The 22,499-nt window shown below is 31.0% G+C and overlaps 2 protein-coding genes across 2 annotated transcripts; one reads left to right on the top strand and one right to left on the bottom strand.

The window, feature by feature from the left end:
- Positions 1-16,447: 16,447 nt before the first annotated feature.
- On the bottom strand, positions 16,448-17,419 carry LOC123713157 (THO complex subunit 7 homolog). The gene is made up of 3 exons (XM_045666698.1): positions 17,274-17,419; positions 17,075-17,198; positions 16,448-16,977 (listed from the first exon to the last, which is right to left on the bottom strand). Exons 1-3 carry the CDS (start codon positions 17,281-17,283, stop codon positions 16,506-16,508), a joined length of 606 nt encoding a protein of 201 aa, XP_045522654.1. The 5' UTR covers positions 17,284-17,419; the 3' UTR covers positions 16,448-16,505.
- Positions 17,420-17,584: 165 nt separating this feature from the next.
- Positions 17,585-21,779, top strand: LOC123713699 (solute carrier family 35 member F1-like). The gene is made up of 6 exons (XM_045667515.1): positions 17,585-17,764; positions 17,851-18,042; positions 18,234-18,481; positions 18,723-19,090; positions 19,210-19,355; positions 19,719-21,779. The coding sequence occupies exons 3-6, from the start codon at positions 18,430-18,432 to the stop codon at positions 19,867-19,869; spliced, it is 717 nt and encodes a 238-aa protein (XP_045523471.1). The 5' UTR covers positions 17,585-17,764; positions 17,851-18,042; positions 18,234-18,429; the 3' UTR covers positions 19,870-21,779.
- The last annotated feature ends 720 nt before the right edge of the window (positions 21,780-22,499 follow it).

Here is a 22,499-nt window from a genome sequence, read left to right as displayed (position 1 = left end):
GGGTCTTGTTAGAAACTTGCGTGTTAACTTGTCACCGTGTTGTCGGCAGAGATATTAGTAAATTGTAAAATACAGACAGATTAATAAATCACTTCAACTTCAAGGTAAAACCTCCGAAACGTGTGATTCTGAAAGCTGACGAATTTGTACTGTGACAAAATATTTTTTTAAGTACAACCTAAATACACGTAATATTTAAATAATAATTACATGGGTGATGACTTGTAATGTCGCTCACTGCTTTTATAAATACGTTTTAAACACGATTTTTATACATGTTGCGAGGTAAACTGTATAATTTAAAAGAGCTTAGTTTTTACGTTACGGTAATAATAGTCCCTGGAAGTAGTACTTTTCCTTTGCATAGCTATTTTGTTTTGAAGCAACATATTTCAAGAGATCCATTATAATGTGATAAACACATGGTCAATTCAATACAAATAATGACTTTTTTTTATGATAGAACAGAAATTATTTCCATAGTTCACTTTTAAACTTTACGACATTTCCCATTTAAATAATAAACATTACATATGAAAATGACCACCACGATTTATGTAACCCAACATTATTAACTTTACATATAAATATTTTAGTTAAATACTAATTGAAAGCATAAACAAAATGTAAACAATCATCACACTTTAAGCCAATATGAGCCCTTACCACACTTATAAATTGTATTTTAACATTCTCGTTTCCGATAATGTCCATAAGTGTCATTTACATTTATGAACCCTTAGATAAGCCAAGTTTGTTTTTATTAGAGTCGCAACCCCTCTACCCTTATTTTTGTTAGTTATAAGCTTATGTTTTAAGCAATTAAAGTTAGTGGTTACCTAGCTTCAAACAAAGAGTTTCATTTAAACATCTCCATACAACAACCGCCACAGAACTCTATTCACATAACAAAAATTAAAATTATACACTTTCAACGTAAGATCCCTATCATCCAAAACAAGACCATTGGATCTGAACAATGTATTGAGAAAATTGGATACAAAAAGAGATATGTAAAAATATGGAGGAGGTTGTACATTACACAAAAGAAAAATTACAACTTGTAATTACAACTAATACTCAGAATATGAAATGTTAATTAACCAATTTTTGTATTGATTCAATTATGAAGCTCTAAAAAGAATATTACTCTGTATTTCCAGTTAATTATTGAAAGTGCAAGTTTCATTTTAATTTAAAAAAATCCACTTCAGGCATAATGCATTTGTGTAGGGAAAATAGTACAATGACTATTGTACAGATTCGGACCATTCTAATCCATTAGTGTAATGTAAAAGCGTATATATATTTGTTTTAAATTTTGTACAGTTCAGTACGCAGCAAATATGCTTTTAAATCAAGAGGTATACAAGCCTGTTTTAACACATAGGGCAGGTATTTGTTCATTATTCACATTTTTATTGACAATTAGGTTGATACTAAAAACACCTGTCGCTACTCCTCTTTTCTCTTCTAAAAGCCACAGCCAGCATCGGAATACTTGGCGTTGACATATCGAACGACGTTCAGTTTCGAGGTTATTTGTAGGTAAAGGCCTCCAAAATGCTTGGTGAGCTCAAGGCAAGACGGTACTTCACTCCGGGCCACCGCTTGCTTGTAAAGAGCGCAAATTCGATTTTTTGTTCGTTTTCGTTGCGTAGAAGTGTTGGGTCACTCTGAATCTGCTACCGCATTTACCACAGAGAGTGTTCAGAGGGATTGTTCGGATTAATACCTGCAGATGAGTTTCATCATCGGACGTCGAGGCAGAATACGAAATTCCCGTATCACCTCGACGTCCGTCGTTCCACAACTAAGTGTTTTAAGGCTTTTGCGCCTTCCGCGAACCACCTCTATGTGAAACCAGCTGCCCACTGAAGTATTTTCGAATCAATTCAACTTAGGGTCCTTCAAGAAAAGAGCGTACTAATTCTTAAAAGGCCGGTATCGTACTCGCGAGCCCTCTGACATCTCTGACATTGAGAGTGTTCAAGAGCGGCGGTATCACTTAACTCTTAAATTCAGATTAGAGATGTAGAGCTAAGTACGGCTCCTGTTTGACAAAAATGTATAGGATTTTGACAAAAACCTATACATTTTGAGTCTATGCGAATATATATATATATGCGAAACATACAAACTGTATAATAAAATAAGAATAGTAAATAGTATACAACAACGTATTTAAATTAAGTCCTAGTATGTGTATTGTAAGTATTATAACCAGAAGCTATTTTGCGACGGCGTAAAATTAAAATACTTCTATCGTTACATGTTGCCATGACAACATGTTTAATAACAAAATATTATGTAAATAACATCATGGTTAATATGGGCAAAGTTGATGAATCTTGAACATGATTGATGGGTTGTAATTCTAGTTAAATTACATGACATTAGTCTGACCTCTATTCTAGAAAACTTCAGTTTGGTAAATGATTGAATACTAACATAAGTATTTAGTTATGGTTAGGTTACAAGGAATATTAGGTCCTTACATATGAAATTGGCGTTTTGTATGGCGTTTATATTTTAATACTTTTTACTTATTTTAATACTATTTTAATAATTAATCAAAGTATGAACCATTGTTTTCTATGCACTTTTGCCATCTCATAGGTAGTTCATGATCCCTTTACTAAAAAAACCAGTCGGACGGGAATCAATAAAATCTGTGAAGGCGATTTGTACTGCCCCATCAGAGTAAAATTTTTTCCCTTGCAAGAAGTTGTCCAAATTGAAAAAAATGGTAATTCGTTGGAGCAGGGTCCGGAGATTACGGAGGATATCTTAGACATTCCAATTGAAGCTTTTCTAATTTGGTAGCCGTCTGTTGTACAGTGTGTGGTCTAGCGTTGTCGTGAAGTAGCAGTCGCGTGGAGCTATTAACCAGCCTAGGTTGTTTAGCCGCTAGCTTTTCCATCACGATTTGCAATTGCTGACAATAGACATTAGCCGTAATAGTCTGGCCAGATTTGAGAAAACTGCAATGAACAATACCGGCACTAGTCCACCAAACGCTTACAAGTAACTTTTTTGGGGTTAAATTTCGCTTGGGGCAGGATTTGGCTGGCTGGCCAGGATCCAACCATTGTGCTGAGCGCTTCCGATTATCGTACAGAATCCATTTTTCATCACAGGTAATGATTCGGTTAAAAATACCTTCATTATTGTGCCGGGTCAGTCATGTAACGCAGCAGTCGACGCGCGTTTGCCGGTTTGCTTCAGTCAATTCGTGAGGTACCCACCTTTCAAGCTTTTTAACCTTCCCAATTTGCTTCAAGTGAATTAAAACAGTTTTATCAATAAAACCGCAGCCTGCAGCTAACTCGGACGTGGTTTGCGATGATCCGCTTCCACAATAGCCTTCAATACTTCATTATCAACTTGGGTCTCAGGCCGTCCACGGGGCTTGTTCTGCAGATCGAAATTTTCAGAACGAAAACGTTGGAACCAAAAACAAACTGTGTTTTCTTTTGCAACATGACCGCCATACACATCATTCACCCTTCGAGTCGTTTCCGCAGCAGCGTTTCCGGTTTCGTATTCGTAAAAAATGCGATACTTTATTATATTACGATTTTACAAAATGGAAAACTATTTTGTGAAATGACGCAAACAGAAAAAAACAAATGAATGACGGTCATCGAAGCACAAATACATGAGTAAATAGCTGTACAAATTTGAATTTGAAATTCCTAACCAAAGAGGAGGTATTTGAGGTCAAAGTGGCCAGTACGACAAAACGCCAATTTCATATGTAAGGACCTAATATTATTCAGCAAATTAATTAGCGCATTAATTTAGTTTTTCCTAAACTACTTCTTGGGAATGGTCGATATCAAAAAAAAAATGGGTTATTTTTTATTTATTGTCAAATTTATTCGATTAATTAAAAGGAGAGTGTTACATTAGCTTGCATGAATCGAGTTTCCAGACATTTGTTATTGTTTATCTACAACGTGAATTAATTAACGATGACTGTTAGTCTTTTCATTTAGTTAGAAATACGCCTAAGCTATTATCAAGTCGAAATATGAAAACTGATCATAATAAAACTCATCCGTAATTACAATGCGACTTTAAAGTCAAACTTGAAGCAAAATTGTATCAAAAGGAATTTTGTGTAATAAATGAAGAAAAATGTCTTCACTATATTTGTAGAGTCAGTAAGACGTTATTATTAATATTTTCTTGAAAATATTTAATAATATAAGTATTTCAACCACTGAAGGAAAAGTTCATTCCCCCGGCAGCCGCATAGAACATCAATGTAAATGTTTTTAAAACCTTACTTGAACCCGAAGCTGTTAGTCTCAAGTCAATATTGTCTTTTGATGTTCTCTTTTATTTTCATAAAACACACAAGCTTTATACCACGTAATAGTCTGTTTATCACTATTTTTTAAATAAGTACTGGCGGTAAATATATAAAATCCTAAATGGTAGATACAATTCATTTTTTTAAAAGAATCAAACTCAAAATAACCTTATTCATATAGGTAAACAAGTACGCTTATGAACGTCAGAATATAAGTTAAATTAATTGTAAATTTACATTTACTACCAGTTCGCAAGTCAAGGGCCTAGAGCGGGCAAGAAGAACTGGAAAGAAACTTTCTGCCACTCTTTTTAATCGATAAGATTAGACAGATCTTATTAACGTAGCCACTAGTACTGACTATATTGAATAAAATCTTTATGCTTTGCTAAATGTGTCTTAAAGCAATTATGCCGTCAATATTTTACAATTTCAACACAATCTTGCTAATAGTGGATCTGTTTTCCAGTAACTTTAAAGAGAGAGATTCTTAAGCAAGGTTGATGTTTTATTGTTACGACTGCTTTATGTATATAAATAATACATATACAGTAATACATTACAGTACTACTTTTTACCAAAGGTTATTTATTTCGATGTGCACAATTTAATACTTCCCAGTGAAGAAAAGGTCATGAGAAAACTGATACATCGTAGACTCAAGTATCGATAAGACACAGATATATCATAAAATTATCAAGACAATTCATCAAAACAACTATAGAAATTCTGAGTTCAAAACTTCACTTGCTTTTTTATTCCATAGATAAAATATATTATATAATTGTTTTACCCCTTAACATACTTTACTTAATGTGTCACATTGACTAATGCATATATTCTTTGTTGAAGAGCACTGGAATACCAAGTAGTAGATAGAAAATATTTATAAATGAAACGTAAGTGCTCTATGTAAAGCCCTCCAGCTTGAAGCAGCCATTGTTATGGAAACTCGTTGAGCTGTCAATACCTCAACACTCAAGTGTAGTGTTAGTGAATATATTATACTTCTGCATTGAACTCTTTAATTAAAATATGAATAAGGCCGTGTGAAATGACTTTAACAATGGTTGTTTGATCTAATAAATAGTATATAATGATAATACAGTTTAATGTACGTGCAGAGGACCATGGTATAATCAAATCGATATAAATTGATATAAAAGCGCCTTATTTATTTTCTTTTCTAAATTCTAAATCAATATGTTTGCTTGCAAAATACAAGAAAATATAACGTTAGAAATTTTACACGCATACATCAAATTTATTAGAACATAATTGACACTAAGAACATATTAAACTAAATTACGGGAAGTTGAAAGTTCTTTTTTTAAGGAATGAAAATATTGATATATTACATAATAATCTTAAGTTAGTTATTAAATTGTAAGAGTGTGGTGCGAAAAATTTACAGAAGCATTAAAAGTAGCGGATAAGCAATCCTTCGGAATGTACAAAAAATATTTATTTCTGGGATTAGAGAAACGAAAATTCAACACAACTGAAATGAACTTTTGAACTGCCTCTATATGTATTTATGTAAATTTTGTAAAGTGGGGACCACTGAACATATTACAATGGCATAATCTAAAATATTACGGAAAATATGTCTAGCACAATGACATACAATGTCTAGCATTTTATTAGCTTTGTTGGAAATTGATACTACTCTTATAGTTTATATTCTTTTCGAGCTAATAGTAAGTTTTAAATGTCGTAAGAAAAAGCGATTTTATTAGTCTTCCTTGTAGTCTCACTACACGATATTTACTCACATTTAATTTCATTAAATTTGGTTGACACCGTATGTCTAGTGCAAAACATCATTCGGAAATCTAAGACAATCGTGAATGTGACCATTTGTTTTTTTTAATCATCATCATAAAAGATATATGATATTTAAAATTAGCTGTGTCATTTATAAATACTGTAAATAGTAAAGAACATAAGTGACATCCTTAGTGCACACCTGAGGGCACCAATATATCTTTAGAGTGATACCCATTAATGCGACTGTTTTTATTTATCATTTAGAAGTTATCCTTCTCAAGAAGCCTCCATGTATATCACAATCTGAATGTTTTCCAATATACCTAATGCTTAACTTTGTCAAACGCCTACTGAAAACTAGTGTAGATGACATCAACTTGCATTCTATTATCCATTACGTCAGAAAGATAATTAATATATGAGAGGTTACTACTAAAGGTTAGTAACTATATATATACTCGTAAACGTTACTCTCCGGATTATTGTCCAGATTTTTGTAGTGGTTTTATTTATAATACAGTACGTATTTCAAAGGCATCCACAGATAAGTATTTATAGTAGTAATCAATCCCAATTAAACATTCTAAAAATATTGTTTTATAGCGAATATATTTTGTATGATTGTGACCAACTAGTAAATCACATTTATTTTGGTTCGGTAAAGTGTATTTCTATTACATTTTAGTCGAGTTGGAGGAGGCTACGTCCACAAATTGACGAAAAGAAATCGCTCATCGTGATGATATGAAAATTTAGTAAAATTACGTTTGATATTATTCAAGTTATGATGACGTATTGAAATCATAAGTCACATAAAGTCGTTAAAGGTCGCAGTAATCGTAAAATCGCGTGAGCTTTCGCTATTCTATGAAATATCTTAACATTAAATATTGTTTATGGGATACGCAATAATTTCGCATGTTTCGTAATTTTATGCTTTTCGTTACGATTCTTTAATTATAACACAAGGAAACACAATTGAAACTTTTTTTAGGTTGCGTGGAATTGTATACCTATTGTTTACTAATTTGAGGTCGTTGATAACATCTGATATAAATCTAATTTTTTTTTCTATATCAGTTCTAGTTTTTGAAATATAGCTAACAGACATATTTTAGCTAGTCACATTCATTACAAAACAACCTGGCTGTTTAAAAAATATTTTATAACATTATACACTACGAGAAATATCTGTAAAATCGGTCCTTAATTTTTTTAACATCTGTGGTGAATATACATTAAAAACATGTGCGTCTTATTCTACATTTGTAGAAAAAACGACACTAACAGTAGAAATAACTAAAAAGGTATTTAATCACAAAAACAATATTTAATACTACATAATTAAAGAAATAGACATTTTTATTTTAAAATTTTGTCAATGTTAACTTGAGATTGTCGGTTTTGTGTGCCGGTTTGCGCGCGCATCGTAAAAATTTACTCTCATCATTTTTCCTTAACGCGCCAAAAGAAGTATAACTTCAAAAATTTTATACTAAGTGTGTCGGATTTCATAGAATAGGTGCAACCTGATTACTTTGGATTCTCTTTTTGGATACCCGTGAGAGGTTCTGGATCCCTCATATGGTATAAAAAACATGTTTGGAGCTTTGATATTATGGGCGAATAATTAAACACCACGTTCTAAGTTCCAAAGACTAACAAACTGGTACCTTTGGGAATCCAATCATCAAAATAATAACTCAACTATTTAATTTAATGATTTTCTTTGCCTTCACTGTACGTGAGTACACTATAACACACAGTGTACAGTCAGGGTTCGAACCTACGACCTCGGAGATGAGGTCAGATTGATAAGAGAGATGAACGTGCGGTTACTCATAAAAACCTACGTCTTATTTATAGCACTCCTTACCAACTTACTTTCTTTTTCGAATCTTAATCAAATTGTGTTTTCGCTGTTATAAAATGAGACAAGTGAAAATTTTAGTTAAAACGATGCAATGAGACTGATATAATATATTCAATCGATAGAAATACAATACCAAATAGAGCGATAGAAAAAACATTCAAACAATATTTTAATGGTTTTGCTTTGATATCTCTTGGTAATGTGTTTGCAGTGTAAAAGATACACACTATTGTTAGTCCGCAATGTCTTGTTGATACATTAGTACACGCCGGAAGCTTTTTGCAAAGTGCTTTTAGGTTCAACATTCTTTTCTTACAGCTTACATTTATATAACGGCTTTTGTTATAAACTTATGAAAGTTGTAAATCTATTTTCATAAAAAATATATCAGTCTTATTGAGTTGTCTAAAGTAAACATGTCTGTCTCTTTTCATCACAGCGATAACACTATTTGACAGAAATAGATGAACAGTACAGGACAGGAAAATAAATGTAACCATACTGATTTGATGAATCAGTTAATAAAGTTTTAAGGCTAAACGTAGAAGGCTTAAGCCCACCACTAAAGATGCCTGCTTGTAATTTGTAAACCAGTTCCAAATGTTTATTCTCAATTAGTAACAAGAACTGCTGCAACTCAATCACGTTTATTCAATTTAGTATGTTTGTTTGGTGGAACGGGCTTAATACAGAAATAAAAAATATAAACTCAGAAAAGCTTATTGTATAGGTAATATATTTTATTTTGGCAGGATTTTTTATTTATTTATTTTTTTTAATTATTATGTAGGAACAAGTAGATTATTATAAAGTTGACAAGTTTGTCAGTTTAATTTGGTAAGAGTTACTAAGTGGTTACTAATGGTGTAAGGATTATGGCGTATTTCACTCTTTTTATCTTTATACAGTCGAATTACCGTGTGTGAATCCGCAGTGGTTCACCTAGAATATAGGTACCGCAAATTCTAAAGTGGGTATGTATATTTTATCGTTTAGCATTCTATCAACATATCAATCTACGATTCAATCGCTTTGTCAACATCAGCCGCGGCCGACAATCCTCAGGTGACATCGCGTGAGGTGCTGCTATCGGACGTGAAACATGCCAGTAGGGCGACCATTCTTGAGAAATATTATTATAAATAAACAAGACAAGATCACACTATATTTTGATAAATTTCCTTACACGTGAAGTATATCTCGGATATCGGAGAATTGAATTTGAAGAGAAAATGCTTCGAAATTTGCACAGTATTTGTACTAAAATAAATAAGGGAATACTAATAATTACTAATAGTAATGGATGAATTCCTTCGGAAAATAAATAAAAGAGTGTGTATGCACTATGTATTTAAATATGGTTGAAATATATTATAAAACTTACAAATATAATGGGACTATCTTTTGCTTCCCCATAGTACCCTCTTTGACCCCATAAATTGCGTCGCGCTCATAAAACGCTGCCAGATGAGTAGGGTACATAGGAGTACAGCAGCTCTACAATCGTTAATAGGCCTTGGATCTCTCCTAAAATTATCAATAACTGTTGCATTTCTCGTTTATTCTATTTTTTATATATTATTAATATTAGACGTTACGCCTGTGCCTAACGATAGGTAATTAAACACGTAGAAAATTTTAAAAATAATACCATTAACCATATGGCTATACTGATCCCATCCTAGGGCCTTATTAAATACATTGACAATATGACAATAACAAAACATAGTTAGTTTTTATCATGGTATTTACAATAATTTAGAACACTGTTTGGCAATCCTACATAGCGACAGGTATAGTTCGATAATGACAAAACGTGTTTCCGAACGCTAAAAAACTATGAAAATACATAGATAATGAAAAAGATAAACAAATGATAGCCTATACCAGTAAATCGATTGTGTATCTAATTACTCCTGAGTCATATTTGAACTTGAAATATAATTGTAAAGTCTATTCGATACCGCTCAATTTTTATAAATAACTACGAAAAATTACGCGCAATACATATAGGAGATACAAATACTTCATATAGAGCTATACAGCAATACTCTGAATATATAAAATTTATCAGTTTAGTTCTAATCCTTTACTGACGAATATTACATTAATATACAATATATACTCATATTTAGCCCGGGCATGTATATTGTATACGTTTCATTTGCACGAAATTTGTTCAAGTTTACTTTTACTTGGAATTCGTAATTCGTCCATCGTTTTTATACCTTCTTTGAAATGGCCTTATGACAATTTTTTGTGAATGGATGGAAATTAAGATTTTATAATTAAATTATTTATTTACATAACTTTTTCACACAATCGCTTAAATTAAGCTTTGGGAGCGAGAAAAAAATAAACTGAAAATACTAACAAATACAGAAGCAAATAAATTGTAAATGTTCCTTTACTCAAAATACACTTCATTAAAAATATCTGATTTATACATATACAATATATAATTACATTAAACTATTCCGAAACACAACAGTCGAATAAACAATTTGAATGCTACACAGCAACACAATGCAGTTCAGAAAGCTATTAAAATTTCATACGAGATCGAATAAGCAATATATCATAAGTGCTTAAATTGTATGATTCTGAAGTGTTTGATGGATCTCCGAAGGTTGCAATAACGCTCGTTATTAGAAATCGTAAAAATGTTTATTGCACATGGTCAGGGAGATTCACGAGACATTAAATTGATCTTAAGACCAGTACTAATTATTATGAATTTATTAATGTGAAAACTATTTAGAAATATATGTAAAAGTAATAAATATAGTAAATCAATCCCAATAAAACAAACAATGCGCCCGTATACCACGTTAGCCAAACGACATAAACGCGCGAAACACATTGTACTTTATGAAGAATCATACCATTGCATGATAGGGCGCTTTTTAGTATATAATTATTTTAGCCATAAGTTAATCTTAGAAATCTAACTTGCGCCTACGAAGATTGATGACCGACATTAATTTAACGCTACGCAACTTTGACACGCTACGAAATGCTACGTTTTTTTTCTAATTCTATACTTTTCAAAACAATAAGACGTTTATTTCTTAATCTGAAAAAAAACTTACAAAGATGTGTTTCTAAGCGTTTGTGCTATTAAAAAGTTAAACTCGAAGTACCGTACACATACATTCTATGAAAGGGGATTTAACTAGACGTGTTACTTCTGAGTTCATTAGTTTCAACTCATAAAATAGATGTACATTCATTGAAAAATAAACCCCTTGAAAATATTATGATTTTCATAATTTTCATATAAAAAATACATCCTAGACCTTCACTTCTAAACAAGTTGTAAATTTGTTTACCATCGTGGTGAACAGAACATAATGTCTAGTTTATTTTTCCACAGTATTATAAACATTTTTTTAAAACTATGTGTATGATAATAAGTCATTACTTACAAAAAAGTACGTCTAACGATATGTTTTTAAAATAACAGTTATTTTTAACCTTTTATAATGACAATTAAAGCCAGTTACACGTTCAACCTACGTAGTCATGTGTATACAATTTAACTATATAAAAAAATATTATTTAACCACTATATTTATATTCATTCAAATATCAAAAACATAAGCTACTGTGTTAGTAATATTTTTTAGTACGATTCTCCGTAACATGCCGGCAATACATACTTGTTATAAAATACATATAATTTAACATCTTCTATTATGTACTGAAAGAAAGTAAATATTTAAAATCGTAAAATTAAGACGAAAAAAAAAATTCTCAAGTGAATTACATAATGAATATATAGAAAAGAAATAAAATACTAATTAACGTTTATTTTTTTTAAATATTATTTTTAACCATAAGCCGTTTTTTCTTAATAGCATCAGCTTTTATTGCATGACAAATCACAGCGTCTAAATAATGCCGGATTCCTCTCTTCCTCTTTTTTGACTTGAGAATTGTAATACCATGATTATTTAATTGTATAATTTACAACTTTAGCAACTAAAAATTAATTACGCTTTCAAAGAAAATTGCTTGGCTCGATACCAAGACAATCGGATACTACCTCGAATAAACAATGTTTATTTACCCAACAATTATTTATGAGTGTTGCTGGTTCGAAGCGCTCCACTTTAATCACACTAAAAGAAACACGTGGCAGTATATACGTATTTAATTGATATGTACATTTCAGCCTCCTCCGTGGCTCATTTATGAAATACTTGGTTAATCAACGCGTGTAGGTCGTTAGGTTTTGGTTTTCGGAAGCAATTATTTTAGATTAATTAACATTACATACATGTTAAGAAAAGAGTACTATAGTTCAAATCTTCTATGTGTATTGTGTCAATAGGACCTCAGGATCTAAACCATGTGTACGAGTTGAGAGAAAAGATTTATAGATTCGACCTGACAATAAAACCCAGGTAGACCGGTATGTAAGCAGATTTGTGATACGTAGTATGAAAGCTTTTTATTATTTTTAATTATTTCAAGTCATTAAAACAATTAAATAATTATGTTATAACCCTTTATTATAATTATGTAACTTATATATCGTATACAAAAACGTATGGATAAAAGGTTTTAGATGAGTAACTCCTAGAAAATACGCAATAGAACATGTTAATATATAATTTTATCTTAAAGTGGTTATAAATTATAATGTAATTTGAAAAGCATGTTTAACACTTAATTTAGGCACTGCTTTTTATAAAATTCTCTTCTCAAGAAGCTACCGTCACATCAGATTCTAACAAAGTAACACTATTCCGACAAACAATTATTCAATTATAAAGTTCAGTTGAAACTTTGAAGAAAATTGCAGGAACCGATTACATCATTATAAACGGCATGCAAGCATGCTACGAGGAACTGTAGGCATGCTACGGCGCTACGGTGCTACGGTCGCGTAGATATGCGATACGATTGTGAAACTAGGGCATGACATTAAAATATTACTGCCTCAGGCAATACTTAGCTAAATATTCTATCTTTAAATGGAAATTTAACAGCCAACTTTTGCAGACGGCAAAACTTACCAATCTGATCTTTAAATACATATACAAGGTCACAGAAAGCTGTTTAAATAGCTCAAACTTACACTATAATACAATATATTATAAAAATAATCTGCACATATTCTTAACTGTTATAATAGGATTTTATTATAAACTACTTTCATTTACTTGATACTTTTACCACACAATTGTATAAAATAAACGCATATAGATATATAAATAATTTATATAAAATAAAAACGATTTATTTAACCACTCTGTTACTCTATTTAGACTACTTTGAATAGCTATCTGAGATGTGATATCATGCCATAATAGCCTTCGACCACAATTTACAAACGTGAAATTCGCGGTTTGTCCGAAAAACCGAAAGGTAATAGTGAATAATTGGAACAAGGTCACTAGTCGGGGCGAAGCTAATGCAGCGGTCGGTTCTTTATAAAATCGATATATACTAACATGACACGCAATGAAAGACTTAAAACTAATATATAATAAAAAGGAGCATTCACCTCAAATTGAATCAGCTTGCAAGAATTTTTGCAAACTACACAGGTATGAAGGCATAGAAGTAATGTATGAACGATGCGGTTCGTTTAAAAACGTTAAAATGTCGTAGATTTCCGATAAATACAGTGCACATGTCTCACGCGCGTATGCATCTTTAACACTGAAGACATTTATTGGTTGTGAGGTCTAATAGCGTAGCTAATGATTTTGTATTTTCAAGGGTAATTTGAAGCGGCTTTGTGCAAAATTCTAAAAAGCTCTATTGTCTAAAATTACTAGAAATAACTGAGGTCTACCTTGAAAGTTTAACCGCGACTGTGTCATGCTGCAGTATTACCATTAGTAAATATACTTTTAAAAATTCAAGTTTGTTTTTTTTTAAAACAGCGATATTATTTGAGTCAATAATATAAACAATATAACCTTGTAGTAATAATTAGACAATTGTACTATAGTGTTAATAGATAAAGAATAGTAAAAATGAGACAGAATAATTAGATAAGTTTTACAAACGAACTTTTTTTATCTGTTTCTTAGCGGCAAACTGATAAATCTATTAAACGCATTTTCTATGCAAGCTTTGTTTCATATTATGCTATATTTCGTTGGACTTGGAAGTTATAGTCCTTTTATTTATGATGACATCACCTTCGAGACACCTAATAGTAGTAACGTTTTGTTTAACTTATATCTTACGAAGAATATATACGCTAAGAAAGCTATATACACTACACAGTTACATTACATACAATGTTTTAATCACTAATTGAGAAAAAATTAAGAATTCTTTTAATATGAAGTTTTTGGATCAATAAATACATAACAAAATATATTCGACGACCTAAGTTTGTATTTGGTATCATAAAAATAAAATTTACAATATATTCAAACAATATACGAATAATATTAAAATATTGATAATTCCCTAATAGAAAACTACACTTTCTCAATATTTATTCAAACTTTATTTATTTGTTTGACGATATTTTCCTAGATCTATAAATTTTTATTTAATAAGCCTTAATTTTTTCAGTTCAAACTTATCATCATAAGCTGAGGCGAGAGATGCTTTATATGTGACTCTCAATGTATAAAATTTATATAAGATGACTTACCGACAATCCAGGATTGCAGCCCGCAGTTATGGAGTTCTTTCTAAACTTCGGAACACAAATTTGCATCGAACTTTTCCCTTTAGGAGGCCCCGCACAACCGTACTCATCACTCCTATCGTTTCTTGTTAAATTTATATTGTTCGTGTTATTTACTTTCACCAATATATTACACGTTTGCGAAGCTATTTGAAATAAACCTTCCTCTAAATTTCTTTTGTTTTGATATTGCCGGTTGAAGTGTAAATAATCCCACCACGATGGCATTTCAAATGCCGCGGTTAAAAGTTGACTATGACTTATGTAGCGCGTGTAGCTTCAAAGGACCGCGTAGCCGCTTTGACGGTTCACCAGTAAACTGTATTATCGAGGACCTGCGCCGTAAACTTATACCAACTCCTACATCGTACTTTATTTATAACTATTTTAAGGTAAATATCTTTGTTGACTGTTGAATTGTATTCCCAGGAGCTAAGAGAGTATGGTAACATGTTACAATTTCTAGGTTAGATATTTTTGTTATAAAAAACACTCCAAATAATTGATTTTCCTTTAATCCATTCATAGCTGAGAACAATTAAAATATCGTTCAAATTTAGACATTGGAGATGAAGTTAGTGTACGATTGAAACGCATGTCAGAAAGTACTACATCAAGTTTTTCAATACTTGTTTAGAGTAATAATAAATTGCTGCAATATTAACAGTAGGTTCTGTTTAGTCAACTCTTCTATGATAGAATGATGTATCTAACGAAGAGGCCTTTTCACACTATAGATAGGACAAATGATAAACAATTTCTGAATCACACATCTGAAAAATCTTTCTTTTCTCTAAACTATCCCTTTCGCACACATATTAAATATATAGAACCAATAATATACATAGCCCAACAATATATATATTTAATATAGAATAATAGTACAATATCTACTACATATTTTTGTGATAGGACTGTAAAACTTTTTCAGTCTGCTACACGAAAACATTTATGCTTAGAATTTCAAATAATTTTATCTCAAATAAAAACCAACGATTTCTTTGATTCATGTCTCGTTCTCTGACTTATTTTTGACCCTAAGAACATTATATACATTATTGTAGAAATCATAATTAAAAATGACAATCGCATTGGTGTTTAATTTACTCAAATTCCGAAAACACGTATACATTTTGGGGTTCGACCTTCAAGCATACGAGTTTACCTTGCATACATAAAATGCTCTCATATTTGTGCCATAGTCCACAGAGAATAAGCATTAATGCCGTGACACGCGATAAAACTTTACTTTTACGACTTCTATCGCTGTAATGAGCCGTTTCGGGAATAATGACTCGAACCTTTTTCTACTACCTATAATTATAAATGGTTTATTTTAAACTTTATCTTATTTTCATTTTAACGGTTTACCATTTAAAGCCCTCTATGCTTAAAAGTTATTAGTCGAAAGTCAGCAGTAAAGCCCCTAAAAGTGCTTGCTTGACTTTATAATCTCAAGTTTAAATATTCTTTTGAGTTTTACCATGATTGTAGTGACGTAAGTATACCATTTGGGGCTTGTGGAAATTTATTTTGATCTTTTTCCTATCAGTAAAAATCGTCAAGTTTCAGTGTATTCAATTACACATTGTATATGTCCCACTAATACCACAAAAATAACTCCTATCAAGCGACAGGGAATGCTCTTACAAATATGACTATTTTGATTGTACTATAAGACTGCTAACAAAATAATCATGTTTGTAATAGATCTCTTCTATTCTTCAGGCGTTTATATGGAATGCTTACTATTATATATATATATTTATGTATTATAATATATATTATTTTAATAGAAGTTATGAATTAACTACAAAAATACAAAATTCACACTTTATTCAGTTATCAGTTCCAATTTTTTAATATAACAATACAAATTAGGACTCAATTGCATCTTTCATTTCCACATCCTCTATAGCAGTGTCTGTATCCTCAGGTTCATCTAATAATGCCTGTAGCTGATGTATAGAAGTTACCAGAACATGAAATTGTTTTTTCCTTAGACCTAGACGACTCTCTAGTTGTTGTTTAGTAGCCTCTAAACTACTTAATTCATTCTTTAATGTACTCAATTGATCCAAAGTTTCTTTCCTGTCTGGTTGTTCACTAATAACTTTGGCTAGTACATCATACTCTATTCGGTTTTTTCGGACTGTTTTTGCTTGGGCTAAATCTGCTTTGCTCTTTTCTATATTCTTTTTTGCTATTTCTATACCCTCTTCAAGTATTTTTGATAAGTTTTCATAGCTTTCAAGTTCAGCTGCCATCATATCTGCACCAAGCTGAGATTTTGTGACAGCAAACTCACATTGAGCTAATTGTGCCAACATTCTGTCATGTGTAGACTTACTGAAAAGGATTAAAATTAAATCAATCTATGCAAAGAAAAACATTTGACAAATTTTACTGAAGTTAATTATTATATATTATTGACTACAAAATTTACCTTTCTTCCGCACTTTCGTCAGTTGCATTACACCATTTAATTAAAGTTTTTAACAAAACATTAAGTCTTCTATCGTCACCGGTACCATCTCCATCTATTAGCAGGCGTCGTCGTATTACATCTTCTACGAAAAGAAAATAGTAATATTATTTAACAAATAAACACTGTACACGTTATAAATTTAAGTTATGTTACATACCATCTCCCATGGTAAGCTCTGCCGATCCTAGATAAGTAACAATTGTTGTTTTGCCGGTTCAATAATGCTAATTCTTAACAAATCAAAACAATTCTCAAAATAAATCAACTTACTTTTAAGGTTAGTTTATATGTCTAATAACAAACAAAAAAACAGCTTAAAAATTAAAGGTATAACTGAAAATTATTGTCTTTAACAACCGTCTTCTTCTGTGGCCCATTTGTACAAATAGTCAATTGTCAAGTCCAGTGTCAACTGTTAAGATGCAGTAAAGTTAATCTTTAAAAAAATAAAAAATATCTTACGATTTACAAACCGCTACAATTTTAGTGTTTGTTTATATAAATATGGATAGTTATTTTATTTTTCCAGTTTCTATTAATATTAAAAACATTTTTAATACGAAATATTAAAAAGATAAAAGGGATTGCCATGGAGAATTTAAGTTTTAGTGAGAAAGTGGAAGCTTACTTTTCGGAGTTAGGGCGATGGTCTGAATTATTTATTTTTTAATTGACGAACAAAATAATTTATTTTATATGTTGGTTACCGAATTGAATTTGTCATTGTCTTTTAGGAAAGTGTGGCGTAGTATAGTACTCGGTCAAGTGCTGTCCCTCCTCTTGAGTGGAAAATGTATTTTAACAACTCTTCTTCAGAGTGCTACCTGGCAGTTTCCAACCACAGCTCAGCTGGTTATTCCATATTTAGCACTTTTCATTTTATTTACTCCAACCTTGATCTGTAATGGTGTTAATAAGTTATCAAAGTAAGTAATGACCTTATTGATTTACCTTTAAAAAATATTATTTATAAAAAAACCTTTGTATTATGCACATTGGGTTATAAATTATAAAAAATGCATTTACATTTGAGAACATGTACATTATTAATATAATTTTTAAACTTTAACTTAAACTATATTTGATTTTCTTTTAAAATAAATAATAAATTTTACAGAAAATGGTGGATAGTTATACTGGCCTGTATCCTTGATGTGGAGGCTAGCTGGCTTTTGATTCTATCACAAAGATTTACATCTGTCTTGAGCTGACAGTTGCTAGCATGTAGTGGTGTTGGCGCTGCATTGGTCGGTGGAGCCTGGAGAGGGCAAAGGCTTGGTGTTGTGCATGTTGCAGGTGCAACCTTGGGGCTGATGGCTGTTGTCTGTGTTGTATGGGCTGATGTGGAAGGTGCTCCTACTGATGGTAAATAACTGTTTTGTCTATAACTATAAATATATAATTTAGTCACTGTTTTGGTTTGCTCTATGATTTAACTTAGTGCTCATATAAAACCTAACCCAGTATTTTTATATTTAAAATAATGTGTATCATGGCATAATCTTAACTTTTTAATTATTATAATTGTCTATTTCCAGGAAAGACCTATATTTGAAGTCTATACTTTACTTAAATGTGAATAATTATTATTTAAAAAAAATTTCAGGTAAAAATCAGTTAGTGGGAGATATGCTTTGCCTGGGAGGATCATTACTGTATGCATTGATGACAGTTTTGCAAGAAATTATGCTCCAAACCCAATCCTGCTCAGAATATTTGGCCATTCTTGGTCTCATTGGGGGCACACATTCATGCTTACAGACATTCTTCCTAGATTTTAATGAATTGGTAACATTCTATTGGTATGAAGTGGGTACAATATTTCAACTGGGAAGCTACTGTTGTATCCAGACTATGTTTCAAATACTGCAAAGTTTCATGTTGAGAGATGCAGGGGCCATTATGCTGCACTTGTCATTTTTATCTGCCGATTATTTTACACTGATTGCAGGAATGTTCATATTTCAATTTAAGGTGAGATATACTATGACCTTAATAAATAATAAGTTTGCAGTACTATATTTTCTTCTATTTTTTAGATACATAGTGTATTGCCACAATTATTTTTATTATTATATATTATTTGATTTCAGTTCCATGCATTATATTTCCTATCATACTTATTGGCTATGCTGGGAGTATTCCTCTTCAGCTCCCGCACAACGCGTCTTCCACCGCCTCCCGCTCTCTTACCGCAACTAGTCAACGATTCTGTTCAGTCGCAGGATAATGTTTCCATGTAAGTGTTTAATCGTGAACACATTAGACATTTGTTCAAGTGGATGTAACATAATTTTTTTTTAATTTATTATTTTTAAAAACCCCTTAGCTTCTTTGGGCCATATGATGTTACCAACTTGTCTAACAACAACACATGAACAACCTTCAAAGTTTTTACATGTAAATCAGTACCATTATCATTATTTATTATTTGTAAATATTCACAAATACACATAATATACTTAATATATAAATAGTTTTTAAGCCATATTTTATACAAATAATACATATATTATTCCTAATAATAAATTATTTTCATACTGTGAAATTCACATACATATACTCATTGTTTGCGTCTCAAATTTTGTTCTAATTATTTCAGGGAGTATACTGTACCAACGCTTGATTGTATTCCACTTTCTGAAGGACTCGAACCCCCTATGAGCCGAGACACAACATTCACTTCCTTCCTTGGGGGCAATCAGAGCAATATGCCGAATGGTACATTTAGCTTATCACAAAGTAAGGATTAGTTCGCCTAATTATTCTAAATTATATATTAAAATATTTTTTTATATTTTTAGCCAGTTTGTAACCTTATATTGCTATTTATTTTAGCAATATATTTTATTTTAAAGATATAAAAAATACACATACAATAGTGCACTTTAATGAAAAAAACCAAAAGAAAATAATTTTAAAGGAATGTTGAGGAATTGAAACAGAATTGCTATTTTAAATTTATCAGATGAATTTTATGGCTCTTACTTATTTTTGTCAAGATGTTTTAATAAACTTTAAATACTTCATAGATTTAGGTCTAGTTATACGTTAGATGAATATAGCAGAATATACTCGGTATTTACCTTCTAGTCAATATATTTATTGCTTGGATACTCAAATAGATTTAGTAGTGACGCTGTTGTTCTGATGATGACCTCAATTTGTTTTTGGTTTTTAATGCCCTTTACCCAGAGATATAAGTAGGCCCAATTCGTGGTTCATTTGGTCCTTCCAACCTAATCGCATCCAAAGGGTCTGCTTTTTCAGCCGCATCGTCCATTGTCCTTTTTTATTGTTGTATCTTTAGATTATTACATAAATTTTATAGTGTTCAAGTAAAACCAGTATATTATTATTTAAAAACATTTAGGTGCACATGAGAACCTAGGTCCGTTCCAAAGTATTTTTCTAATATTATTTTTGCTAAATTCTCATTTCATCTTATAAAACTATATTTGACACTTGTCCAATTACACAGATAATAATTAACAATCAACAAACTATTATTTATACCAAATATTCATCAGAACAGCAGTATTGACCAGACCTAACCCCCTAAGGTTTTTAACGTTAACTGCCATAATCGAATTTTACTCAAATATATGAAATTTTATTACGTAGATATTATTAGATATAAGCTTATTTGTGAGAGAGAAAATAGATTAAATGTAATGTGTGGAATTAGAATATTTAGAGATCTCTAAAATGATGTAGTTTCAAAAATCTAATTATGGGTTATTTTTGCGTAAAAATCGCGCGGGATCGATTCACGTTAATATTCATATTCCAGGCTCTCAAAACATCAGTTGAAATTAATATTTTTTAATTAATCTAAATAATTGAATTCGAATCCTCTGTAATTGTTCTTAATAAAATTAATATCTGCAATTAAATTCCTTAACTAATGCACTTATTCTTTACAGACAAAGATAATTAAAAACACTAATTTATGTTCCTAATATATTTAAATGTTATCATATTAAAATTTTATTGCGAGGCATACTCAGTTATCGCTATTGTTAATATTTTAATTATAAAAAGTTTATAACATTCGGTTGAAAGCCAAAACAATTGAAAATCTGAGACTATTACCACAGATACTAAGATTGTAATATTCTTATTTTGAATTCAATGCTATGTGGTCGGTATTTACTATGCACAACTCAAGGGTTGTCAAAGTAAACGGGAATTTAAACCAAAGGCATACTTATAGTGTGTTTCTCTAAATCTTTTTACTCATTAAGGCTTTTGAAATTGAGACTCAGGGGTCTAGTAGGAAGGCGTTTACGACCTTGATATATTGTGTTTATTAATAAAATCTGCATGTATCTATGGAATTATTCACCGTATTAACAATAATAAACAAAGGAAGAAATGTATTTCCGTAATTTGAGTTTTAATAATTGTAAAAGGGTTGTGTACTTGTATGTATGAATTGTACCATTTTAAACCATTAAAGATTGTTTAATGAATTTCTCGAATGTTTTTTTAAATGTAAGTAAAAATGCTCAAGTTTACAAATCGAAAAATGTTTGTTTTGAAATCTTTAGAGTCTGTGGCACAGTTTTGACTTATTTTTGACATACAATAAATATAACACGAATAACGGAAATTACTTTAAGTAGTGTTTACTGAACCTTTTGAAGTAATTTTTATCGAATACTGCATTTAACAATCTTTAGATTGTATCTTTCTGTATAAAATAATATTGACAAAAATTGGTGTTTTATTTTTGATTTCCCGATACGATGAGAAAAATCTTAATATATATAAATCTCCTGTCACGATGTTTGTCCGCGATGGCCTCCTAAACTACTTAACCGATTTAAAATTAAATTGGCACACCGTGAGCAGTCTGGTCCAACTTAAGAGATATGATAGCTTAGATCTTTAATTAAAGTCGCAATTTTATTTTATTACAAATTATTTGTCTATAATTAATTGACAGTCACAATTATCTGTTAAGTCCAAAAGATTCTAACAGATGTCGATACTTTTCGACTGGGTTAAGTAATCAATAGATGGCACTGCTATGGTAAACCGACAAACGTTTCATATAACATACAATTCAATACCATGATTACCACGTGTTATTGAGGCTAAAGTATAAATTAAATTTATTTTGTAGTTAACGAAATACTGTGAAATTCAATTATTTCTACTTTTTTAATTTTTGGTGTTAGCATAGCCAACCAGGTGTTACTTAGACCGAAGTGTAAATCAAATTCAAATTATCATGACGATAATACAGTGAAATTATTCTTTCGTGTCACGGTATTAAGGCTAACTAAAACCACATTAAGGAGAAACGAAGTTCGCGGGGGTAGCTAGTTTATTTATAAATGTAGCATTCTCTAGCTTATATATTAGGAAGTTTTGT

The sequence above is a fragment of the Pieris brassicae genome, chromosome 8 (assembly GCF_905147105.1).
Source record: "Pieris brassicae chromosome 8, ilPieBrab1.1, whole genome shotgun sequence".
Lineage (NCBI taxonomy): Eukaryota > Metazoa > Arthropoda > Insecta > Lepidoptera > Pieridae > Pieris > Pieris brassicae.
Note: the sequence above shows the minus strand (reverse complement) of the source record. Positions and strands in the feature narration are given on the sequence as shown.

What these genes read in the sequence shown, in the direction of transcription:
- LOC123713157 (XM_045666698.1), bottom strand. An exon ending in GACGAAAGTGCGGAAGAAAG is followed by an intron (nt 16,978 to 17,074) that starts GTAAATTTTGTA and finishes AATCCTTTTCAG; the next exon opens with TAAGTCTACACATGACAGAA.
- LOC123713699 (XM_045667515.1), top strand. Translation starts at nt 18,430, where the DNA reads ATGGCTGTTGTCTGTGTTGTATGGGCTGATGTGGAAGGTGCTCCTACT. An exon ending in GGAAGGTGCTCCTACTGATG is followed by an intron (nt 18,482 to 18,722) that starts GTAAATAACTGT and finishes AAAAAATTTCAG; the next exon opens with GTAAAAATCAGTTAGTGGGA. An exon ending in TCGCAGGATAATGTTTCCAT is followed by an intron (nt 19,356 to 19,718) that starts GTAAGTGTTTAA and finishes TAATTATTTCAG; the next exon opens with GGAGTATACTGTACCAACGC.